Source organism: Myotis yumanensis, unplaced genomic scaffold (assembly GCF_028538775.1).
Source record: "Myotis yumanensis isolate MYYU_CA2020_CCGP unplaced genomic scaffold, mMyoYum1.0.hap1 SCAF_7, whole genome shotgun sequence".
NCBI classification, from domain to species: domain Eukaryota; kingdom Metazoa; phylum Chordata; class Mammalia; order Chiroptera; family Vespertilionidae; genus Myotis; species Myotis yumanensis.
Genome location: NW_027223758.1, coordinates 66,547,587 through 66,573,008, shown reverse-complemented (window position 1 = coordinate 66,573,008; position 25,422 = coordinate 66,547,587). Strand labels below are relative to the sequence as shown.

Sequence of the window (25,422 nt, the reverse complement as noted above, 5' to 3'; positions counted from 1 at the left end):
TGTTTTTTCGAAATTCTACATTGAATATATATCTCTTAGAGTGACAAAGCGAACCTTTTCTCATAAAAAGAGACTAAAGTGGGGGAGAATAAGGAAAGTAGAAAGAGACAACTATTCCTAAAAAGAGAAAATAGGGAAGAAACATTTTAAATCTAGGCTTGGACAAATTTAATAAAATATTTTTCCTTAGAGAAATAATATCGTTATGTAATTTGGATAATCAAAAGAAAAAACTCAATCACTTGGCACCTCCCCAGAAAACATCTTCACTAGCTCATGTCTTATTCTTACCCACATTGGAGAGTTTTATGTAGCTGAAACTTTATACCACACATCACTCTGCAAGCTCTCTCATATCACTCCTCTGCCCCGCAAAACACCATGGAAAACTCAGTGAATAACTACATTCCTGTTTTTTACAAAAACATTGTTGCCAATTTTTCATATTATAAGTAACTTTGGTGTCGGGTGAATTTCCCGCCAAAATATAAGCTGGCGCGGGCAATTATTTAGGTTTCCAGCGCAAAATCAGAGTTAGTTTAAAATGCCTATATCTTTTGAAGTATGGGTTCGATTGAAATGGGTATGAAACGGTTCGCATACGCAGGTAGGTATCTTTGAAACAAATATTTGGTAATACGCAGTTACAATCGGCCCGAATTTACACGTTTCCCGCACTCCACCGCAAATCTATATGAACCGAGTTAAGACGGCTCCCGCCGAGTACGCGCAATTCACGCGAGCCGACTTAACTCGTTTCCCGCAACCCAAGTGTTAATAATAAACATGAACATACAAAGCATTTTCTATATTTCAGATTGCTTCTTTAGGATAGAATCACAAGAAGAGAACTATGTAAGAACTCTTGGGTGGAAGCAAATGGGTATCTGACATTCCAGATACACAAAGAAGGCAAAGTAAGAATTTTTTCTTAAAAGCTGAAAAGTGTGTGTGGGGGGGGGGGGGGGGGGGGGGGGAGCAGTTATTCCTAGCAAGTTTCCAGAATTAATTTAATTTCAAACTTAGAAAAAAGTTCCATCGCTGTGATCTTTCAAAATTTTTAATATTTTAATTGAAACATTTTATTTTCTACATTCAAAATACACCTACTAGTCTAATGTAAAAATTCTAATACTGCCATTTTAATGTCAGTTTTCTCAAAGATGTATTTTTATTGAGTTCAGAGAGGAAGGGAGAGGGAGAGAGAGAGAAACATCAATGATGAAAGAGAATCATCCGTTCTTTTTTTAAAAATATATTTTATTGATTTTTTACAGAGAGGAAGGGAGAGAGACAGAGAGTCAGAAACATCGATGAGAGAGAAACATCGATCAGCTGCCTCCTGCACATCCCCCACTGGGGATGTGCCAGCAACCCAGGCACATGCCTCCAACCGGAATCGAACCCGGGACCCCTCAGTCCGCAGGCCGACGCTCCATCCACTGAGCCAAACCGGTTTCGGCACATCCATTCTTCTTTCAGGCCTCATTCTTAACTGCCACTAAAAATCTCAGAATTTTCAACTTTTGGTTACTGTATTTCATTTTCAGAAGTTGTACTAACCTATGTGACTTTAGTTTTTTTTCTATGCAGATATGTAAGATTGCCTTAATTCTGTGAATATAAAAAACACTCTAAAATCACCATTTCCACGGGCTCTTCTTGTCTGTTTTCTTATTTGGATTATCTTTTATTGTAAGCTGCTAAAAGGTCCCGAAAAATATGTGAGGCTACCTCAAGATCTAGGATGATGATGTCTTTGTCCAAAGACGATCGTTTTCATTTACTTCGTCTTTTAAATTGGCTGCAAAAGCACGAGGGGAAAAAACCCACAAGGGCTGGCCTTTTGTTCACCTCTCAGGAATACATTCTCTGTTCCACTCTTTTTGGACTCCACTCAGTGCCCCGTGATTCTCCAGGTGTTTACTCCAGGATCCCAGATTACCAGTGTGTGTGGCTCTAATATAAGGGCTCCCAACCCTGAGGGGTTAGGCTCTGACTTCTGAATCAGTCCACAAGACTATCACTACCACAGCTTGGTTCTCTAGGTCTGTTTCTCCTGGTGTAGGAAGCAGCACATATGTGTAAAATCTTCAGGTGGTACTTTATCCCCAGCACCCCAAAAGTATTCCATTTCATTCTGCCTTCTGTTGCTGTTGAGAACTCATCCGTCTGTTGGTCCTTTGTAAGTAATCTGCCTTTTCTCTCTACTTGCTCTTATGACTTTGCTTTTTGGTGTTCTGCAGTTTTGAGTTTTCTTAGAGACAATCTGCTCAGTTCTTACAGTTTACTGTTTTCTTCAGCTACTTTAATTTGCAGTTTAACTGGCTATTTAGTTTATTTCAATGACTATTTTTTCACTTCTTGAAGTTGTAAGTTTTCCATATCCCCATTTTTTTTTATAGTATCTCTTTTCATTTGGTTTCTATTCCTTTTTCAAAAGTCTCTAGTCATTGTGAACATTTTTTGCGGTATATTATTTCCTCATATGGCTATGAGCTCATCTTCTGTCCATGGCTTATAAGTGTCCCTACAGAGTAATCTCATCTTTGTTTTTGCCCACAGTGATAGGATTTACTTTAAATTCTTCCAAAGATTTGTGTGCAGAGTATAAACTCAATACACATATGAGCATACTGGGACTGAGATTCTCCAACAAGGAGGCAAAGCCCCAAGCCTATTTTTCACACACAAGCTTTGCCACTTTCTTTGGTCAAGGTGTTTGGTCCTGTTTTCACATCTTTCCAAAGTCCTAGACAAGTGTGTAGGTTCATATGTTTCCAAGGGAATTCTCAGTTCTAGCTCCCCCACCTTGTACAGTCACAACTCCTGTCTCTGCTAATTGATACAACTCAAGTTCCTGTTATGCAAGTGCAAATCATCACAGCAGGAGCCCCTGAGCTTATCACTAACTTTCAGTTCTCTCTTCTTTCCTGTAATCTGGAAATTTTCTTTTCTCAAGCTTGGCTTCTTGAGAAAATATGAGTTATATTTTGAACATCTCCAGGTACATGTATGGGGGAGGGAAGGAAGGGAGATCCAGAATAACTGTGTCCTGAATGTGTGAGTCAAGAAAGTATGAAATCCTGCCCCAGCTGGTTTGGCTCAGTGGATAGAGCATCGGCCTGTAGAGTGAAGGGTCCTAGGTTTGATTCCGGTCAAAGGCACATGTCCAGGTTATGGGCTCAATCTCCAGTAGGGGGTATGTAGGAGGCAGCCGATCAATGACTCTCTCTCATCACTGATGTTTCTCTCTCTCTCTCATTCTCTCTCTCTCTCTCCCCCCCTTCCTCTCTTCAATAAAAAAAATACTAAAAAAAGAAAAAGAAAGTATCAAATCGCCGAAACCGGTTTGGCTCAGTGGATGGAGCGTCGGCCTGCGGACTGAAGGGTCCCAGGTTCGATTCCAGTCGGGGGCGTGTGCCTGGGTTGCGGGCACATCCCCAGTGGGATATGTGCAGGAGGCAGCTGATCGATGTTTCTCTCTCATCGATGTTTCTGGCTCTCTATCTCTCTCCCTTCCTCTCTGTAAAAAATCAATAAAATATATTAAAAAAAAAAAAAAAAGAAAGTATCAAATCCTTACTCTCTGGGAGCATGTCACAGCTCAAAATTAACACATGTAAAAACTTCTACCATTGAATATAACTTGTATCATTCAAACATTGCAGTGAATCTAGTGCTTGCTAGGACACAATGTATTTGTCTCTAGAAACTCAGTCATCCAGGGACTTCATTTTAATAATATGGAGAGGAAACTTATATGAAGGAAGAAGTTTCAAGACATCATCTGGACAAAAGGTGGAGACTTCAGGAAAGGTGTATATGTGACAAAGGAGCCTCAATGGAAGCACAGTCATGTGTACATGAATTGGAAGAACTGGCAGGAATGAAGAATATTTTGTAACCAGAATGTGAAAGCTTTCAAAAAACCATATTTTATCCTAACTGTAGAAAGGGAAGCCCTTGAAAAATCAAGCTGATACATGAAACAAACAAACAAACAAACAGATTGGCTTAACAGAAACAACTTTGGCAGCTATCGATAAGACAAATTAAAATAATCCAGGAAAACTAATGACTGCTGCAAGAGCCTAGACGGGAGACAAAGATTATTATTATTATTATTTTCTGCCTAAAGCACTAGGCAAGGATAGTAAGAAAGGAAAAAAATTAGATATTTTGGAAAAACAAGTAGGGACCTGTGTTAAATTTAGCAAACCAAACAAAACAACCCAGAAAGTCCAAGTTAAATTTTTAGTATGTCTCATACTATATTTGAAACATGCTTGGGGTCTTGTATTTTATCTGGCAATTCTACCTGTAGCGAATGATCCATGAAAGTAACAATGCGATTTGAAGAACAGGGAGGGGAAATGTCTCGACATGAACTAAGGGTTAAGACTCAATGAACTTAACAAGGCTTGTTGAGACATGTGCTTACCTGCATTGTAACTAGTCTGTCATCCACCATCACCTCCTTTGTCAGAAAGTCTGCTCCTATTGTGGCTTTGTACTGATTACTGAATTTCTTGTTCACATACTGGTTCATGAGTGATGTCTTACCAACTCTGAAATTGGAGAAAAACCACAAGTATAAATCAACTAGGAAGGGAGCAAAGCTGATTCTGATACTTGCAGCTTTGAAGGAACCTGCCTGTTGTGAAGAACGGGAAACTGAGCTCACACACAGGGCAGACAGCAAAATTCCCAGCATTACTCATTTGAGGTTGTATTTTCTCCTGGGATAAAAACACAGGATACAGATGTGGGCCACGTGTTAAAAGCTGATATATACAGGGTGTCCCAAAAAAATGTATATACACTTAACAGCTAATAGCTTAATTGATGTTTCTTTCTTTTCAGATTTAACCTATTGGAATTAATAGGTATTCAAAGTGTGTATATATATTTTTGGGACACCCTGTATATGTATTTTATTGATTTTATAGAGTGGAAGGGAGAGAGGTGGGCGGGCGGAGAAAGAGACATCAATGTGAGAAACATGGATTGGCTGTCTCCTGCACACACCTCAACCGGGGATCAAATCCTCAACCTATGTGCGTGCCCTGACCTGGAATCGAACCTACAACCTTTTGGTGTAAGGGACGATGCTCCAATCAACTGAGCCACACTGGCCAGGATATTGCTTTTAAGTTTTGGTACAGACAATTCAGCAGGTAGAACCTTTTTTTCCCTTCCAGAAGGATGCCAGCAAATACTCTCCAAAAATATCTCCGCTGTCTTGGGTGTCTCTCCATTTAATGGTTGTTATTCAGTCCAAGAAATAATAGCAAGAGACAGCCACTGGATTTGAGATACACAGGGCAGTCAGCCAACCAGCTGCTTCAAAGTTTCAAATCTGTCAGAGAAAAAGCACCAGTATTCCACCATACCAGAATCTACCTCAAAGTATGCTCCTTCCAGACATGTTTTTCAGTAAGAAAGTTAAACAAGAGAACATGTATGATTTTTCTCCTGATGAGGTTAGTTAGGCGGGATGGATAGAATGCAAAAGCCTTCCTCAGGGCCAATAACACCACCTTTCTTTCCCACAAAGGAGCACATTCCTTTTCACATGCAGATGACCTGAAAATACAGACACAGCCTAAGGCAGAGTTCTCCAATCCAGGTCATCTGAATTAGAGGTTCTAGGAAGCATTTGGAACCAAGGCCTGGTGTTTCTTTTCAGGCAAGTCTGATTAACACAAGACTAAAAGCAGTGCCTTGCAATCCTGACAGCACACCAGAATCATCAGGAGAGTGGTGTATGTGCATGAATGGGAGAGAGGGGAAGAGGAGGGGGGGAAAGAGGGGGGGAAGAGAGAGAGAGAGAGAGAGAGAGAGAGACATGAATTCTTGTATGTGCCCTGACTGAGGATCGAACCTGCAACTTTGGCATATTGAGATGACGCTCTAACCAACTGAGTGATCTGGCCAGAGCCAAATGCTAACTTTTAAAAGGCTACTCAGGTGATTACAAACAAACCGCCAGGGCATAAAAGTTGCTGCCTTTTTAAAGAAAAGGCAGCGATCACTGGAATAAAGAGGCACACCTGTATTCATTATTATTAATTAATTTTTTAAAAAATATAGCCTCCAGGAGGTCTAAGCTTTCATAGGTCACTTCAGAAGCCAAGTCTAAAAACCTCCCACAGAATCTTAGCAGTTACTAAAAAGTTAGTACGTGGTAGATCTTAGATCAGAACTCAGTTCCCTAGTCTGAGGCTCTTCCAAATCCTGAAACAGGCATAGCAGTAGGAAGATACTGCATAACATACCCCAAGCCCACATCTAGTAGGTACAATGCCAACATCAACAAATCTACATAACAGAAGTCCCTGTCCCTAGTCTAACTAGCTTGGAAAAAAAGTGATTCCCTGAAAAACTATTATTAGTTGAGTTCAAATAGTTACCCTTTTCCCCAAAATCATGCCAAAAATCAGAGAACATAGGGTTATGTAACAAAGAATAATTCAAATTTCTATGGTGTCCCCAAATAGCAGGAAGACCTAGGGCCCTAATGCCACTGCAATTAGAGAAGGAAGTGGCAATGTCAGTATGGCAGGATGGGTTCCAAGGAAGTGAAATTTAAATCCAAGACAATTTGTTCGGTCAAATTTATGAGAAACACTTACCCTGAATCTCCCAGGATGATAACCTTCAGCAACACTTTCTTCCTAGAGGTCATCCTTCAAACTAAAAGAAGAAAGAAGAAAGCACTGTAAGTAGAGGGAAACACCAAGGTGAATCACTTTCCTTGGCACAAATACCTAAGTGCCCCAGGAGAACTGTGCCCTCAACCCTCCTGCTGGCCATTTCCCCTACTATCTAGGGCAGTGATGGCGAACCTTTTCAGCTCGGCGTGTCAGCATTTTGAAAAACCCTAACTTAACTCTGGTGCCGTGTCACATATAGAAACTTTTGATATTTGCAACCATAGTAAAACAAAGACTTATATTTTTGATATTTATTGTATATATTTAAATGCCATTTAACATAGAAAAATCAACCAAAAAAATGAGTTCGCGTGTCACCTCTGACATGCGTGTCATAGGTTCACCATCACTGATCTAGGGACTGTTATAGAGAGCAGTATCAGTCATTAGAACTCTGGACCCCAAAGTTAGGCAAAGGCACATGGCAGGTCATCCTGCCCCTGGGAGTAGTCTGAGAATGGACTGTCCCACTTGGATGTGGGATCAATTGGGATTAATGCAGAAATTTACAACTTTTCTCATCTCATGGTGCACATAAACGAATCACTAAAATTTGGCGGCATTCCAAAAAAATGTATTATATTTTTTGCTGATCTGACAAAAAATAGGTGTAATTTTTATTCATTCATACCAGATTGCTGTTGTTGTGTTGGCCATTGTCATATTTTTATTTGACAATAAAAATCTAAGGGAAAAGTGGGCAGTGTCCCTAACTAAATAATCAGGTATTGCATATTTCAGAAAATGCATTGGAAATCCTGGATTAATGTTCCAACTTACTCAGCTACACCCTACTTCCTTCAAGTCTCTGCTCAGATATGCCTTCCTCAGAGAGATGGTCCCTTTATCTCAAGTACCACACGCTCCCCTATTTGCTCTCCATTCCTTTATTCTGCCTTATTTTTCTTCAGAGCATTACCACTACTTGACTTTTGTTTGTTTGTTAATCCTCACCTGAGGATATTTTCCCCATTGATTTTTTTTTAGAGAATGAAAGGATGGTAGAGAGACAGAGAGAAACATCAATGTGAGAGAGACACATTAACTGGTTGTGCTTGCACCTGCATGCGCCCCAATCACTGGGATTGAGCCTGCAACCAACGTACGTGCTCGTGACAGGAATTGAACCTGCAACCCTTCAGTCCAAAGGCCAATGCTCTAACCACTGAGAAACTGGGTAGGGCTCCTTGACATTTTTATGTATCAGTTTGTCTGTCTTCTCCCTTTTAATAATCTCCTTGAAGACAGTTTTATTCCCCACTGTACCTCCCGTGCCAATTAGAGAATTATTATCAAACTAGAGGCCCGGTGCACAAAAATTTGTGCACTCGGGGGAGAGGGGGTCCCTCAGCCCGGCCTGTGCCCTCTTGCAGTCTGGGACCCCTCGGGGGATGTCCACCTGCTGGCTTAGGCTTGTTCCCCGGGGGATCTGACCTAAGCTGGTAGACAGACATCCCTCTGGCAGCCCGGGAGCTCTCGGGGGATGTCCACTTGCCAGTGGGGAGCAGGCCTAAGCTGCAGTCAGACATCCTTAGCGCTGCTGGCAGCCATCAGCCTGGCTTGTGGCTGAGCAGAGCTCCCCCTGTGGGAGCACACTGACCACCAGGGGGCAGCTCCTGCATTGAGCGTCTGCCCCCTGTGGCCAGTGTGTGTCATAGTGACCAGTCATTCCCAGTCATTCTGCTGTTAGGGTCAATTTGCATATTACCCCTTTATTATATAGGATAGGAGTGCATGAATAATACTTGACTTTGAGGCTCTTACTTTTACTCAACTTTTTCCAGAAAACCTTTCAGGCAGCCCTCCTATACCCTTCACCAGATAGGTAATCTTTGTTTAACCCTCTTCCACAACTGACCACACCATGTCCTATTTTATTTATCAAGACAGGGCTCCTGTCTTAATTACCTCTCAGGCCCCAGAGCATGGCTCAGTGACTTTCAGAAAATAACTGGCTTTCAGAAAAGTAGGAGTCCTAAACATGAGCAACTTATTTAAAGACTGTTAGAGGAGCACTGCTCCTCAGACAGCTGGAACCTCAAGTATGAGTCCTGTGTTCACCTCTAGAATCTGGAACTCAACACTGAATGTGAGCGCCCTAAAAAATGCCATCTTACTCCTTCTGAGAATCCTTAGCTTCGGTCCATTATCCTCAACAGACAATGAAATACCCAGGAGACCATGAGTAACAAAGTAGCATCCTACTCCTGCCTTCAGCAGAGCTGGGAAAAATAAGTGTTTCCACATAAACAAATAGGTAAGGAAGTAGGTCCAAAACAGCCAGGTGTTATTCCTCTATAGCTTGGAAAAGCAAAAGTCAAGAATGGGTCTCAGAAAAGCTATTTTTTAGTTTCATCTTTAACCACCTAGCTTCCTTAAGGATAAGGCTAATAGTTCAACCTGCAGTGGGAGTGACTTAATCATGAAATTCTGATCCCAGACTACTGAAATGTTTATCCTGTCTTTGCTATCTATTATTAGCTGTGTGACCTTAGGCAAGTCACGTAATTATCTCTGTTGGGATAGGGACGTAGGAATAATCGTTTTTATGTTCTAAGGATGATGTGAGGCCTGAAAGAGTAAAATGCAGAGGACAGTGACTAAAATATAGTGGCTAATAAATGTTGACTGCTATCATTTTAATGTGTGCAAAATACAGAGATGAATAAATTACAGAGGTAATGAGAGAACCAGTATGTCATAGAGAATAGGCAAGGTATTTAAGCTACACTCTGCTGTTTCCAGATGCTTGACTGTCAACTGTTCTCTTTCAACAGGTGATACTATACCAAAGACCACAAACTGAAAGGAAATATTAGACCTGACCACAGCTCCACAGAACATGATTAGATAACAAGCACTATGCTACTGAAAAGTGGCATTTTCTGTGGCTTCAGAAACATGTGGGAACAGGACTAGACTAGAGGCAATTTACTGTGCACTTAAACCAGGCCCCATTACCCATACCTCGAGGTTCAGGCTGTCTCAGTGCCCAAAGCCTCATGCCCATGGCTGAACTATGAAGACCCCTAGTATTTGTCTAGAAAGCCCCCACTAGAGTAAGATGAGGGGGAGTTGTGCAAAGCCCATTTCCTCTAGGCTTCCACTATATCTACGTGTGTGTGGGTTTTTTTTGTTTGTTTCTCCTAACAGAATACATCAGAATATTGCATATCACAATACAGCAAATATCGCAATAAAGGGAATCACACCAAGTTTTTTGTTTCCCAATAAATATAAAAGTTGTTCTCAATATACTGTAGTCTAGAAGTGTGCAATAACATTATGTCTAAAAACAATGTATATACCTTAATTAAAAATGTTTTATTGCTAAAAAAAAAATCATCATTTGAGTCTTCAGTGAGTCATAATCATTTTGCTGATGGAAGGTCGTGCCTCAATGTTGATGGCTGATGACTGATCAGGGTGGCAGTTGCTGAAGGCTGGGGTAGCTGTGGCAATTTCTTAAAATAGGACAGTAATGAAATTTGCTGCATTGATTGACTCTTTTTTTTTTTTTTATAGTAAAGGTGGAACAAGTACATACTCTCACGTGTAGAGAGGGAAAGATTCCCACAGAATGGACTCCCACGTGGGGAGGGGGAAAGGGTCCCCGATTGACTCTTCCTTTCATGAATGATTTCTCTGTAGCATGCGATGGTGTTTGGTAGTATTTTACCCACAGTAGAACTTCTTTCAAAAGTGGGGTCAGTCCTCTCAAACCCTGCCACTGCTTTATCAACTAAGTGTATGTAATATTCTAAACCCTTTGTTGTCATTTCAACATTCCACAGCATCTTCACCAGGAGTACATTCCATCTCAAGAAACCACTTTCCTTGCTGATCTATAAGAAGAAACTCTCATTCATTCAAGTTTTATCATTAGATTGCAGAATTTAGTCCCATCTTCGGGCTCCAATGTAATTCTAGCTCTCTTGCTGCTTCCACCACATTTACAGTTACTTCCTGGACTGGGGGGGTCTTGAACCCCTCAAAGTCATCCATGAGGGTTGGAATCAGCTTCTTCCAAATTCCGGTTAATGTTGATATTTTGACTCTTCTTACAAATCATGAATGTTCTTAATGAAATCTAGAATGGTGACTCCTTTCCAGAAGGTTTTCAATTTCCTTTGCTCATATCCACCAGAAGAATCACTCACTAAGACTTGTAAGTTAAAATTACTCCTTGATCCACGTGCTGCAGAATGGATGATATGTTAGCAGACATGAAAATAACATTAATCTCTTGGTGACCAGCTGCATTGTTAATGAGCAGTAATATTTAGAAAGCAATCTTTCTTTTTTTTTCTGAACAATAGGTCTCAACACTGGGCTTAAAGTATTTAGTAAACTATGTTGCAAACAGATGTGCTGTAATCCAGGTTTTTTTGTTCCATTTATAGAAGACAGGCAGAGTAGATTTAGCATAATTCTTAAGGGCCCTAGAATTTTTGCAAGTTTAAGTGGGCACTGGCTTCAAATTTACGTCATCAGTTGCATTAACCCCCAACAACAGTCAGGCTGTCCTTTGAAGCTTTGAAGCCAAGCATTGACTTCTCTTGCTATGAAGGTCCTAGATGGTATCTTCTTCCAATATAAGACTGTTTCATCTGCAGTGAAAATCTGTTTAGTGTAGCCACCTTCATTATTTTAGCCAGATCTTCTAGATAACTTGCTGCAGCCTCTACATCAGCACTGTCTGCTTCACCTTGCACTTCTATGTTATGGAAATGGCTTCCTTCCTTAAACCTCACTGACCAACCTCTGCTGGCTTCAAACTTTTCTTGTGCAGTTTCCTCACTTCTCTCAGTCTTTATAGACTTGTTCTGAATTAGTCTTTGTCTTTTTAAAAATATATATATATTTTTATTTATTTCAGAGAGGAAGGGAGAGGGAGAGAGAGATTTCATTGATAGGCTGCCTCCTGCACAACCCCCACTGGGGATCAAGCATGCAACTGTGGCATGTGCCCTGACTGGGAATTGAATCGTGACCTCCTGGTTCATAGGTTGACACTCAACCATTGAGCCACACTGGCTGGGCTAGACTTTGTCTTAAGGGTATGTTGCAGCTGGTTTAATCTTCCAACCAGACCACTAAAACTTTTGCCACATCAGCAATAAGTCTGTTTTGTCTTCATATCATTCTTGCGGTCACTGGAATACCACTTTTAATCTTCAAGAACTTTTTCTTTGTTTGCATTAACAACTTGGCTAACTGGCGCAAGAAGGCGAACTTTTGACCTACCTCAGCTTTCAAACATGCCTTCCTCGCTGAGCTTAATCATTTCTAGCTTTTGATTAAAAGTAGGAGACATATGACACTTCTTTTATTTGAACACTTAGAGGCCATTGTAGAGTTATTAGTTGGCTAATTTCAATACTGTTGTATCTTGGGAAGTAGGGAGGCCCAAGGAGAGGGAAAGGCGGGAGGATGACTGGTTGTGGAGTAGTAAGAACACACACAATGTTTACCAATTACATTCACCGTCTTATTTACATGGGCACATTTTTGGTACCCCACCCCAAACAATTACAATATTAACATCACAGATCACTATAACAAATATATTAGTAATGAACAATTTTGAAATATTGAGAGAATTATCAAAATTAACAGAGACATGAAGTAAGTAAATGTTGGGAAAACGGCGCCAATAGATTTGCTCAAAACATGTTTACCATAAACCTTAAATTTGTAACAAACAAACACCCCCTCCCCCAAATATCTGCAAAGCACTATAAAGAGGTATGAGTTTACATTCCAAACTACCAGTTAAACTACCATCTTCCTCCCCAGGGACTGTCTTGACCAAGGTTTAAGGGTCTCATCCCAAGGTCTGGTATCACATTTTGGACTAGAGATCAGAATATCACACTTGGGGCAAATTTCAAATCCAAAGAAGGGTAAATTAAGGGAAAGGATAAATAGAAGATAAGAAGCGTTACAAAGAAATTCTTGAAGAATATTTAAGAAAGTCAATAATTTTGAGGATGGGAAAAGGGATTTCTATAAGTTGGTTTAGTGAGTTTCACTGGTGGACTCAGTAGCCTATATAATAAAAGAGAAACATGTAAATTGACCATCCCTGCACTGTGCCATCAGCCAATCAGGAGTGAATATGCAAATTAACCTGCTAAAGACAGTGGGTTAATTTGCATATACAGGCGCCAGGCGGAGAGCAGAGCAGGAGAGCTGGAGGCTTGGGGGGACGTGGCTCCCTTGGTCGCTCCCCCAAGCCACCAGGTGGAGAGCAGAGTGGGAGAGCCTGCAGAGAGTGGAGCAGCTTGGGGAACTTGGCTCCCCAAGCCGCCAGATGGAGAGCAGAGAGGGAGAGCTGGCGACTTGGAGGACTTGTCAGAGTGGGAGGCTGTGGGACGGAGACAGAGCAGGAAGGGAAAACCAAGAGCGCGGGCAGCACCAGGAATTCTGGGAATAGTAGTTCTGGTGGCAGCCACAGGACCTAAAGTGAAAGCCCAGAGCACAGGGAGCACCAGGAATGCTGGGAATTGTAGTTCTGGTGGCAGACGGATCTCCTAGACACTAGAGCAGTGATGGCGAACCTTTTGAGCTCGGCGTGTCAGCATTTTGAAAAACCCTTACTTAACTCTGGTGCCGTGTCACATATAGAAATTTTTTGATATTTGCAACCATAGTAAAACAAAGACTTATATATATATATATTTTTTTTTTAAATATATTTTATTGATTTTTTACAGAGAGGAAGGGAGAGAAATAGAGAGTTAGAAACATCGATGAGAGAGAAACATCGATCAGCTGCCTCCTGCACATCTCCTAGTGGGGATGTGCCCGCAACCCAGGTACATGCCCCTGACCGGAATCGAACCCAGGACCTCTCAGTCCACAGGCCGAGGCTCCATCCACTGAGCCAAACCGGTTTTGGCAAGACTTATATTTTTGATACTTATTTAGATATTTAAATGCCATTTAACAAAGAAAAATCAATAAAAAAAAATGAGTTCACGTGTCACCTCTGACACGCGTGTCATAGGTTTGCCATCACTGCACTAGAGCAAAGTGAGCATGGAGCAAGTTACTGTTGCGGTGGGGGATGGAGAGAAGCAAAGGTGAGAGACATAAGTAAAATCAGAGTGTCTAGGAAAAATTAAAGGGAAGATATCCTAAAACTTCCAGGAAATTTCCAATGAAGCAAAGAAAAAAAAATGCTTCTACTATTCTGTGAGCAACAAACCAAACTGGGTTGGGTGTCTCAGACAATTCGCTCATATAATTGCAAAGACAGACAGAAACTCCCGGATTGGAGAGGGCTCCCCTGAGGGCTCCCAGATTGGAGAGGTGCAGGTCGGGCTGAGGGATCCACCCCCAGTGCACGAATCTTCGTGCACTAGGCCCCTAGTTATTTAATAATATCAGAAAGCAAGCAGGAAACAAGCTCCCTAGTCCTGCAGGACAGATTTCAGGTTTGTTTCCTTTTGTCTTTTTGCTTGCACAGGCTGCAGGCTTGTCTGTGTGGCCATCTTGTCAGGCTGACCCTCTTGGGCAGCAGAGGCACCTTTCCTCGTCTGCAAACCCCAGAGTGATCCCAGAAACTACCTGAGGATGCAGGGCAGAAGTCCCTTAAGTCCCCACTATTGCTGTCGCTAAGCCTCAGCATGCAATCTGGTATTTTATTTCTCCCACGTTTTCACTTAGGGCTTGCTAAATATTTGGGGGTTGTTGCAAATGGTATTCAATAGTTGATCCAAAGAAATCACACATCTGGTTTCACTTGGACATAAATGGTTTTAAACTGGTAAAGGTTAAGAGCTATGTTTTTGTACTTAATGCTCTCCAGGATCAAGAATGGGACACTTGCCCTGACCGGTTTGGCTCAGTGGATAGAGCGTCAGCCTGCGGACTCAAGGGTCCCAGGTTCGATTCTGGTCAAGGGAATGTACCTTGGTTGCGGGCACATCCCCCGTGGGGGGGTGTGCAGGAGGCAGCTGATTGAGGTTTCTCTCATCGATGTTTCTAACTGTCTATCCCTCTCCCTTCCTTTCTGTAAAAAATCAATAAAATGTATTTTTTTAAAAATGGGACACTTGTTTTTAGAAAAAAAAGCTAAGAAAAAAACAAACAAAACAAAACTTGTACACAACCTTTGCCACAAGAAGCTGGCCAAGCCACAGTCATTAAAATCTCCACTAGTAGTTTTTGCTTTCTGTAACCCATCTCCATCACCATCTTCAATGGATTTCTGAATACTGTAATTACTTTTTAAAAACGTATAGAAATTTGTAATTGGAAACCAGTTCCCTAATACATAGACAACTTATTTTTACAGGAGAAAATGAATCAGGCAGAGCAGAATAAGTTGTTATATACAAGGTCCCTGACCCCAGTACTTCATCTTCTAAAACCTTTCTAAAATAAGGTATATTCAGAACACATTTTCTTTCTTCTGCTATCAAACCAAACCTCATCAGTGTGCTTTAGAAAGAGTTCCCTACAAGAACAGCCATTTGGGGGACAAACACTGACAGTATTCCATATGCTGAATTGATTCTTTCCCTCAAGTACATTTCTTGTGTGATAAATCAAAACGTAGAGTTTCTCTCCACTGCCTGGAGTTATCATCACTTTTCTCGTCTCTGAAGCAAAGAAGTCAAATGACCATATAGACAGACACAATAAGGAAACACCAAGCAGGTAAAAGGTCAGGGAAAATACCTTTCAAGGGTCTGGGCTGGGCAGGGTTAGTGAGGGCAGAAAAGGCGTGACAGACAATGTAAAGGGATGTGTGTGTGTGTGTAGGCTGAGAACAAGACTGGTGTGGGAAAAAGAGAGCAGGGAAGAGTAGTAAGTTGGGGGTCAGTGGGCCATTTCAAAGCCCGAATTTCTGTAAGTTGAACAATTTTGCATGGTGATCAGAAACATACAACGACTAGGCTTAAGTGGAGGTGAAGCCATAAAGATAACAGTGTAAAATGCAGGGAATTAAACTGAACCAGGAGTTTATTAGATTCAAGGGCACAAACCAATTAAGGTAGAACAGGCCCAGTAGTTAGCCATGCTGTTCTGATATACTACCAGCTCTCACAGCAGAAAGGATTCTGATTCACCAGGGCTAGGGAGCAGGTTCCATTAGGCATTTTTAAAAGTTCCCTCTGGCCCTGACCGGTTTGGCTCAGTGGATAGAGCGTCGGCCTGCGGACTCAAGGGTCCTAGGTTCGATTCTGGTCAAGGGCATGTACCTTGGTTGCGGGCACGTCCCCAGTGGGGAGTGTGCAGGAGGCAGCTGATCGATGTTTCTCTCTCATCGATGTTTCTAACTCTCTATCCCTTTCCCTTCCTCTCTGTAAAAAATCAATAAAATATATTTTTTAAAAAAGTTCCCTCTGGTGACTGAGGCAATAATCACTGTTCTGATTTACATGTGTGTCTGATACAAAATTGTAACGATGACACTACATATCTGAGTAAATGTTAAAGATTCAATAAGACTGGGACAGTTAAACCAACTGATTTTCTATAGGCTATTAACATTTTTACTTGCTTGGTGTTTCCAAGTTGCCTACCTATGAACAGTTAGATCTTTCTTTTTTTATATATTGAAAAATGTTTATGTTGACATTGCAGACTTTCCCCATTTCCCCACCTCCCCTACCCCCTCGCCCCAAGTCCCCCTCCCTTGGCCTCACCACACTATTGTCCACGTCCATGGGACATGCATTTATGTTCTTTAACTAATCTCTTCATCTTCCTTATCCACCCCTCTCCTCTCTGGCACCCTCCAATCTGTTCCATGTATCAGTATTTCTTTACTTTTTTTAAAAATTACAAAATTTCTCCCTGAGATTTCCAGTAACTATGACACCATACACAGTTATTACACTATTACTGACTATATTCCCTGTGCTGTACTTGACATCCATGTGAACTAAATCTTAACCAAAAAGATGACTTTTGGCCCTGCCGGCATGGCTCAGTGGTTGACTGTTGACCTATGAATCAGGAGGTCAGGGTTCGATTCCCAGTAAGGGCACATGCCTGGGTTGTGGGCTCGATCCCCAGTGTGGGGCATGCAGGAGGCAGGAGGCAGCCGATCAATGATCCTCTCTCATCATTGATGTTATTCTCATTCATTCATTCATTCTCTCTCTCTCTCTCTCCCCCACCCCCGAAATCAATTAAAAAATATATTTAAAAAAAAAGACTTTTATACTGCCCTGTCCCCCATTCACCACCTCCAATGAAAGTACTGAATTGTAGAAAATTCAGGTAAATACAAAGGAATGAGAAAAAAAAAAGCCACTCACAATTCCATCTACTAGAAGCAATCACTATTAGAGCATCAAGGTATAGGTCTTTACAGGTTTCCTGCAAATGGTTGAGGTTATACTGTTTATAACTTTGCAGTCTGGTTTTTTTTTTCTACATTAAATATCTTCTTCCCATGCTATTAACATTGAGATTGCACGATATTTCAGCATATGGATAATTACACTCCTTTCCTTGTTATTAAGCACTCAGTTGCTTTTTAAAAATATATATATATATTTTATTGATTTTTTACAGAGAGGAAGGGAGAAGGATTGAGAGTTAGAAACATCGATGAGAGAGAAACATCGATAAGCTGCCTCCTGCACACTCCCCACTGGGTATGTGCCCACAACCAAAGTACATGCCCTTGACCAGAATCGAACCTGGGCCCCTTGAGTCGCAGGCTGACGCTCTATACACTGAGCCAAACCAGATAGGGCAGTTGCTTTTAATTTGATGAAATGAATTTATGCATATAATCTCACAAATGTGTTATTATGCAGGTAAACGGTATGAATATTTTGAGGATTCTTAAAATATACTGACAAATTATTTCCAGAATAAATAATTTTCCCTATCAGCAATAAATCAGTGTTTTCATTTCACCATACCCCAACTATCATGAGCACAGATAATTATTAATCATACAGAGATATACCTCAGAGACCATGTGAGTTCAATTACAGACCACTGCAATAAAGCAAGTGTCTCAATAAAGTGAGTCAATCTTTTTGCTAGTATAGGATCTTGCTTTCAATGTGTAAAAACACACACATCTGTAAGGCACAATAACATGAGGTATACCTGCAGCTAGAAATGAGGATCAACTGGTTCCATAGATTAATAGAGTCAAACATTTTTTAAAAAATATATCTTATTGATTTCAGAGAGGGAGAGAGAGAGATAACATCAATGATGACAGAGAATCATGGATCGGCTGCCACTAGGGATCATTCACTTAACAGATGAGAAAACAGAAGTTCATAGGTAGTCACTGGGTTTATAAAAATATTCAGATGTAAGATTGGAGCCCAGGGCTAATTACAAAGACCCTCATATTAGCCAATACAATGGGCTGATCACCAAGATAAAAAGGCGTTTCAGCCTTAGCTGGTTTTGCTCAGTGGTTAGTGTTGGCCCGAGGAATGAAGGGTCGAGGGTTCAATTCCAGTCAAGGGCACATACCTTGTCCTAGCTAGCCGGTTTGGCAAAGTGGATAGAGTGTCGGCCTGCGGACTGAAGGCTCCCAGGTTCGATTATGGTCAAGGGCACATGCCCGGGTTGCGGGCTCAATCCCCAGTAGCGGGTGTGCAGGAAGCAGCTATCAATGATTCTCTCATCATTGATGTTTTTTATTTCCCTTTCCCTTCCTCTCTGAAATCAATAAAAAATATATATAAATAAATAAAATGCATTTACAAGGATCCAATGAAAGGTAAGAATAGTACAAACTAAAGCAGCCAGGAAAAGCTTTAAAATGAGCTGATGATACCTGAGTCAGTTAAGAAATGAAAGTAACTGGCAGAAACCACGCTGACGGGAGCAGGGAATATAGTATGGAAAAGGTAAGTAAAGCATTTCAGGGCAAAATGGGATGTACATCAAAAGAAGATCAAAGCAAGGAAGACAAGTTAGAGAACACTGAGTTCTGTGGACAGATGTTAAAAAGAGACAAAAGCCCAACACGGAGTTACTTGTACTAAGCCCCACGTCACCAAACCAAGAATTAATGCCTGACTTAATTACAGTTTTAGCTTCCGTCAGCAATAGAATCTCAAACTAGTCAATCTGGAATTACCTGTTCAGAACTAGTGAGGTAATCTGCTTGACAGACCCCTGCTATCCCTTAAGGGAAGGTTACCTTACCACCAATAATCCACTTCACTAGTTAACTTCCCTGTCTCGCCCCCTCCTCCCTATAAAAGTCTTTTATTTTGTATAGCTCTTAAGTGCTCCTTCCTATCTGCTAATGAGATGCTGCCTGATTCCTGACAAATTGAATCCAGACAGTAAGATTTTTAAAATTTATTTAGTTCATTTTTTTTTTAACACAGGGAAGGAATAGGACCTAAGCTTACTTCATGCAAAGGATATTTCAAGTCGCATAAACTGAGCTTATCACATTTATCCTTTAAAACAAATGGATTTCAGCCCTGGCTGGTTTGGCTCAGTGGATAGAGCGTCTGCCTGTGGACTGAAGGGTCCCGGGTTCAATTCCAGTCAAGGGCACATGCCCAGGTTGCGGGCCTGATCCCCAGTAGGGGACGTGCAGGAGGCAGCTGATCAATGATTCACTCTCATCATTGATGTTTCTCTCTCTCTCTCCCTCGCCCTTCCTCCTTGAAATCAATAAAAATACATTAAAAGAAAAGAAAAGAAAAGAAATGGATTTCAGCAAGGATGGACCTGGAGAGCATTATGTTAACTGAAATAAGCCAGTCAGAGAAAGATAAGTATCACATGATCTCACTCATTTGTGGAATATAAAGAACAACTTAAACTGATAAATAAAAACAGACTGAGAGACACAGAATCATCGAACAGACTGTCAAACCTCAGAGGGATGGCAGGGGTGGGGGTGGGGGGTGGGAGGGAAGAGAGATCAACCAAAGAACTTATGTGCACATAAGCATAAACAATGGATAGAGACACTGGGGGGGAGGGGAGGAGGCTGGGAGAGGACAATGGGGATAAAAGGGGACATATGTAATACTTTCAACAATAAAAAATTAAAATAGCCCTAACCGGTTTGGCTCAGTGGATAGAGCATCGGCCTGCGGACTCAAGGGTCCCAGGTTCGATTCCTGTCAAGGGCATGTACCTTGGTTGCGGGCACATCCCCAGTGGGGAGTGTGCAGGAGGCAGCTGATTGATGTTTCTCTCTCATCGATGTTTCTAACTCTCTACCCCTCTCCCTTCCTCTCTGTAAAAACCCAATAAAATATATTTTTAAAAAAATTAAAATAAATACTGAAGAAAAGAAAATGGATTTCTATGGAATACTATGCAGCAGTAAAAAAGAATCTCTTACTCTTTGAGACAGCACGGAGGGACCTGGAGAGTATCATACTAAATGAAATAAGTTAGTCAGAGAAAGATAAGTATCACATGATCTCACTCATATGTGGAATCTAAGTAAACAGAATAAGCTGATGAACAGAGTAGATCCAGAGAAACGGAAGCATGGAACAGAGTGTGGAATCTCAGAAGGAAGGGGGGGGGGGTAGGAAGTAATCAACCAAGAACCTTGTATGCATACATATGTGACCCATGGCCTCCGACAATGGGGTGATGAGGGCCTGGGGCAGGTTGGAGGCGAGCTGGGGGGAAAAAGAAAAAGGGAGACATATGTAATACTTTCAACAATAAAGAATTATTTAAAAATAAATAAAAGAAAGCCCTAACTGGTTTGGCTCAGTGGATAGAGCGTCGGCCTGCGGACTCAAGGGTTCCAGGTTCAATTCCGGTGCAGGGCATGTACCTTGGCTGCGGGCACACTCCCAGTGGGAAGTGTGCAGGAGGCAGCTGATCGATGTTTCTCTCTCATCGATGTTTCTAACTCTCTATCCCTCTCCCTTTCTCTCTGTAAAAAATCAATAAAATATATTTTTAAAAAATATATAAATAAATAAAAGAAATGGATTTCTTAGGACAGGAAAGTGATTTATCAGTGATGATGGGTAGCTTGGTATCTTTTTTAGCATTTTAAGTATCAGCCAACTAAAACAAAAATTAAAAAAATTTTACACTAACTGTTGGGGGAAGCATCCCCCCTCCCCCGCACCAGTTATTACCTATTAAAGCAAACCAATATAAAACTAGCACCATTTCCCCAAATATTTCCAACTCTGCTTTCCAAGTTCGTAGTAGAATCACACTTTTTTTTATTTATTTTTATTTATTTTTATTTTATTTTATTTTTTTTTTAATAATTTTTATTTCTTAAAGTATTACAAAGAGTATTACATATGTCTCCTTTTTTCCCCCCCTTGACATTCCCCCGGCCCCTACCCCCCGCCCCCCCCGCCCCGTGTCTTGTGTCCATTGGTTAATCTTATATGCATGCATATAAGTCCTTCAGTTGGTCTCTTAATCCCCCCCCCCAACCCTCCCCAGGCTTCCCACTGTAGTTTAACATTCTGTTCAATGTTGCTCTGCTTCTGTATCTACCCCTGTTCATCAGTCCATACTGGTCCCCTTTATTTGTCCCAACCTCACTGGAGTAGTCTCAACCTCACCAGGGCCGTCTGAGCCTCACCAGGGCCGTTTCAACCTCACCGGGGCCGTTTCAACCTCACGGGGGTCGTCCCTACCTCACGGGGGCCGTTTCAACCTCACCGGGGTCGTCCCTACCACACCGGGGCCGTTTCAACCTGACCGGGGTTGTCCCTACCACACCGGGGCCGTTTCAACCTGACCGGGGTTGTCCCTACCACACCGGGGCCGTTACGACCTGACCAGGGTCGTCCCTACCTCACGGGGGCCGTTTCAACCTCACCGGGGTTGTCCCTACCTCACGGGGGCCGTTTCAACCTCACCGGGGTCGTCCCTACCTCACGGGGGCCGTTTCAACCTCACCGGGGTTGTCCCTACCACACCGGGGCCGTTTCGACCTGACTGGGGTCGTCCCTACCTCACGGGGGCCGTTTCAACCTCACCGGGGTCGTCCCTACCTCACGGGAGCCGTTTCAACCTCACCGGGGTTGTCCCTACCACGCCGGGGCCGTTTCGACCTGATTGGGGTCGTCCCTACCTCACGGGGGCTGTTTCAACCTCACCGGGGTCGTCCCTACCACACCGGGGCCGTTTCGACCTGACTGGGGTCGTCCCTACCTCACGGGGGCCGTTTCAACCTCACCGGGGTCATCCCTACCACACCGGGGCCGTTTCGACCTGACTGGGGTCGTCCCTACCTCACGGGGGCTGTTTCAACCTCACCGGAGTCGTCCCTACCACACCGGGGCCGTTTCGACCTGATTGGGGTCGTCCCTACCTCACGGGGGCCGTTTCAACCTCACCGGGGTCATCCCTACCACACCGGGGCCGTTTCGACCTGACTGGGGTCGTCCCTACCTCACGGGGGCTGTTTCAACCTCACCGGAGTCGTCCCTACCACACCGGGGCCGTTTCGACCTGACTGGGGTCGTCCCTACCTCACGGGGGCTGTTGCGACCTGACTGGGGTCGTCCCTACCTCACGGGGGCTGTTTCAACCTCACCGGAGTCGTCCCTACCACACCGGGGCCGTTTCGACCTGACTGGGGTCGTCCCTACCTCACGGGGGCTGTTTCAACCTCACCGGAGTCGTCCCTACCACACCGGGGCCGTTTCGACCTGACTGGGGTCGTCCCTACCTCACGGGGGCTGTTTCGACCTGACCAGGGTCGTCCCTACCTCACACTTTTTTTTAAATTTTGTTTTATTGCTTAAAGTATTACAAAGAGTATTGCATATGTCTCCTTTTTTTTCTCCCCTTGACCTTCCCCTGGCCTCCCCTATCCCCCCACCCCCACCCCGTGTCTTGTGTCCACTGGTTATGCTTATATGAATGCATACAAGTCCTTCGGTTGATCTCTTACCCGCCCCCCCAACCCTCCCCAGCATTCCCGCTGTAGTTTGACAGTCTGTTTGATGTTGCTCTGCCTCTGTATCTATTTTTGTTCATCAGTTTATAATGGTCTTAATTATCCATAAATGAGTGAGATCATGTGGTATTTTTCTTTCATTGACTGGCTTATTTCACTTAGCACAATGCTCTCCAGTTCCATCCATGCTGTTGCCAATGGTAAGAATTCCTTCTTTTTTACAGCAGCGTAGTATTCCATTGTGTAGATGTACCACAGTTTTCTAATCCATTCATTTGCTGATGGGCACTTAGGCTGTTTCCAGATCTTAGCTATGGTAAATTGTGCTGCTTATATCCTTTCTGATTGGTGTTTCTGTTTTCTTGGGATATATTCCTAGAAGTGGGATCACTGGGTCAAATGGGAGTTCCATTTTTAATTTTTTTTTTTTTTAATTAAATCTTTATTGTTCAGATTATTACATTTGTTCCTCTTTTTTCCCCCCATAACTCCCCTCCTTCCAGCTCCCACCCCACCCTCCACCCTCACTCCCCACCCACTGTGTTCATCCATAGGTGCATGATTTTTGTCCAGTCACTTCCCGCATCTCCCACACCCCTTTTTCCCCCAAGAATAGTCAGTCTATTCCCTTTCTATGTCCCTGATTCTATTATAATCACCAGTTCATTCTGTACATCAGGTTATTTATTCACTTGATTCTTAGATTCATTTGTTGATAGATGCATGTTTGTTGTTCATAATTTGTATCTTAACCTTTTTCTTCTTCTTCCTCTTCTTAAAGGATACCCTTCAGCATTTCATATAATACTGGTTTGGCGGTGATGAACTCCTTTAGCTTTTCCTTATCTGTGAAGCTCTTTATCTGACCTTCAATTCTGAATGATAGCTTTGCTGGATAAAGTAATCTTGGTTGTAGGTTCTTGGTATTCAGCACTTTGAATATTTCTTGCCATTCCCTTCTGGCCTGCAAAGTTTCTGTTGAGAAATCAGCTGACAGTCGTATGGGTATTCCCTTGTAGGTAATTGAGCCTCTTTCTCTTGCTGCTTTTAAGATTTTCTCTTTGTCTTTTGCTCTTGGCATTTTAATGATGATGTGTCTTGGTGTGGTCCTCTTTGGATTCCTTTTGTTTGGGGTTCTCTGCGCTTCTTGGACCTGTAAGTCCATTTCTTTCACCAGGTGGGGGAAGTTTTCTGCCATTATTTCTTGAAATAGGTTTTCAATATCTTGCTGTCTCTCATCTTCTGGCACTCCAATGACTCTGATATTAGACCGCTTAAAGCTGTCCCAGAGGCTCCTTACACTATCTTCACACTTTCGGATTCTTTTTTCATTTTGCTTTTCCAATTGGGTGTTTTTTGTGGAATCTTTGGTTTGATTATTGTGCGCCTCTGGTCTGCTATTGGGTATAATATTCTTTATTTCAGTCCGTGTATGCTTACTTTCTAATTTCTTTATCGTAGCATCGAGGGTCTCATTAGTTTTCGTGAGGCTCTGCACAAATTTATGGCAAGCCCTCAAAATTGCGATTCTTAGCTCCATATCCTCCATTTCTGTCATGTTTTTTTGTCTCCGCATCTTTTATGCTTTCTTGGTGCACCCCCTTGTGGTCTCTGTGCGCAGTCTTGTTCTAGCCAAGCCTTAATTGTTGTAGTTAACACTAGAGGGGTTTGACCACCAGGCCGACTGGCTATAGGAATCAGCTGTATGGAAAACGTCTGCCTTCTGGGGAGGCGCTAATCCAGCCTTTGCCTGAGGCGATCGGCAAATGGCTGTGCGCAGGGTTTGGGCGGGGCGGGATCAACAGGGCGGGCGGAGGGAGCAGTTATGGCCACGCTCAGTCCCGTTCCCAGAGGCTCTGCTTCTCAGAACCCCGGCAGCCGCTGCAAACCTCGGAGAGAAAGCTGCCCTCAGGTTCCAACTGATGCCGGATAATCCCGCTTCTCCCGTTTGAGTCTGGGTCCCTAGAGACTCGCCCGGATCTGGAGCCCAGAGTCTGAGACTCACTCCCGACAGAAAACAACAACCGCGCCCTCAGCCACCAGCCCGCTTTGCGCGCGCACCTCGGTACCTTTGTATTTTCCACACTGCGCCGCCTCTGAGCCTCGATTTGCTGTTCTCTTTCCTTCTAGTTGTAGAGTCTCTCTTCAGCCAGCCTTCCTGTGGTTCTGGGTGATGTCCATTCAGTCTTTTAGTTGTATTTTTGAAATGGTTGTTTGCGGCAGCGGTCTCCGGTGTTTACCTACGCCGCCATCTTGGTCTCCCCTCCATTTTTAATTTTTTGAGGCAACTCCATACTGTCTTCCATAGTGGCTGCACCAGTCTGCATTCCCACCAGCAGTGCACGAGTGTTCCTTTTTCTCCACATCCTCTCCAGCACTTGTTGTTTGTTGATTTGTTGATGATAGCCAGTCTGACAGATGTGAGATGGTACCTCATTGTTGTTTCAATTTGCATCTCTTGGATGATGAGTGACTTTGAGCATGTTTTCATATGTCTCTTGGCTTTCTGAATGTCCTCTTTTGAAAAGTGTCTATTTGCCCATTTTTTGATTGGATTGTTTATCTTCCTTTTGTTAAGTTGTATGAGTTCCCTATAGATGTTGGAGATTAAACTCTTATCGGTGATAACATTGGAGAATCACACTTCTTGGTCTCTTGTGCAAAGTGACTCATTCTGTCCAGTGCGTTGTAAGCAGAAGTGACATATCATTTCTGGGCTAGGACATTTAACTGTAGGACTAAGACTCTCCAACAGTTTGTTGTTGTTGTTTTTCACTTTGTCAAGAGAGCCAGCGATGTTCCATATTATGGCTGCTCCTTCAGCTGGAGTAGGAA

General features: G+C 42.6%; 1 protein-coding gene across 1 annotated transcript in view; it reads right to left on the bottom strand.

Moving 5' to 3' along the window:
* The window catches only part of RAB7A (RAB7A, member RAS oncogene family), a 47,918-nt gene that overhangs the window by 11,123 nt on the left and 11,373 nt on the right, over window positions 1-25,422 (bottom strand). The window contains exons 2-3 of the mRNA XM_070420759.1: window positions 6,639-6,699; window positions 4,445-4,571 (exon numbers count right to left, since the gene is read on the bottom strand). Of these exons, the coding sequence (XP_070276860.1) occupies window positions 4,445-4,571; window positions 6,639-6,691 (180 nt within the window). The 5' untranslated portion in view covers window positions 6,692-6,699. The remainder of the gene's footprint in view (window positions 1-4,444; window positions 4,572-6,638; window positions 6,700-25,422) is intronic.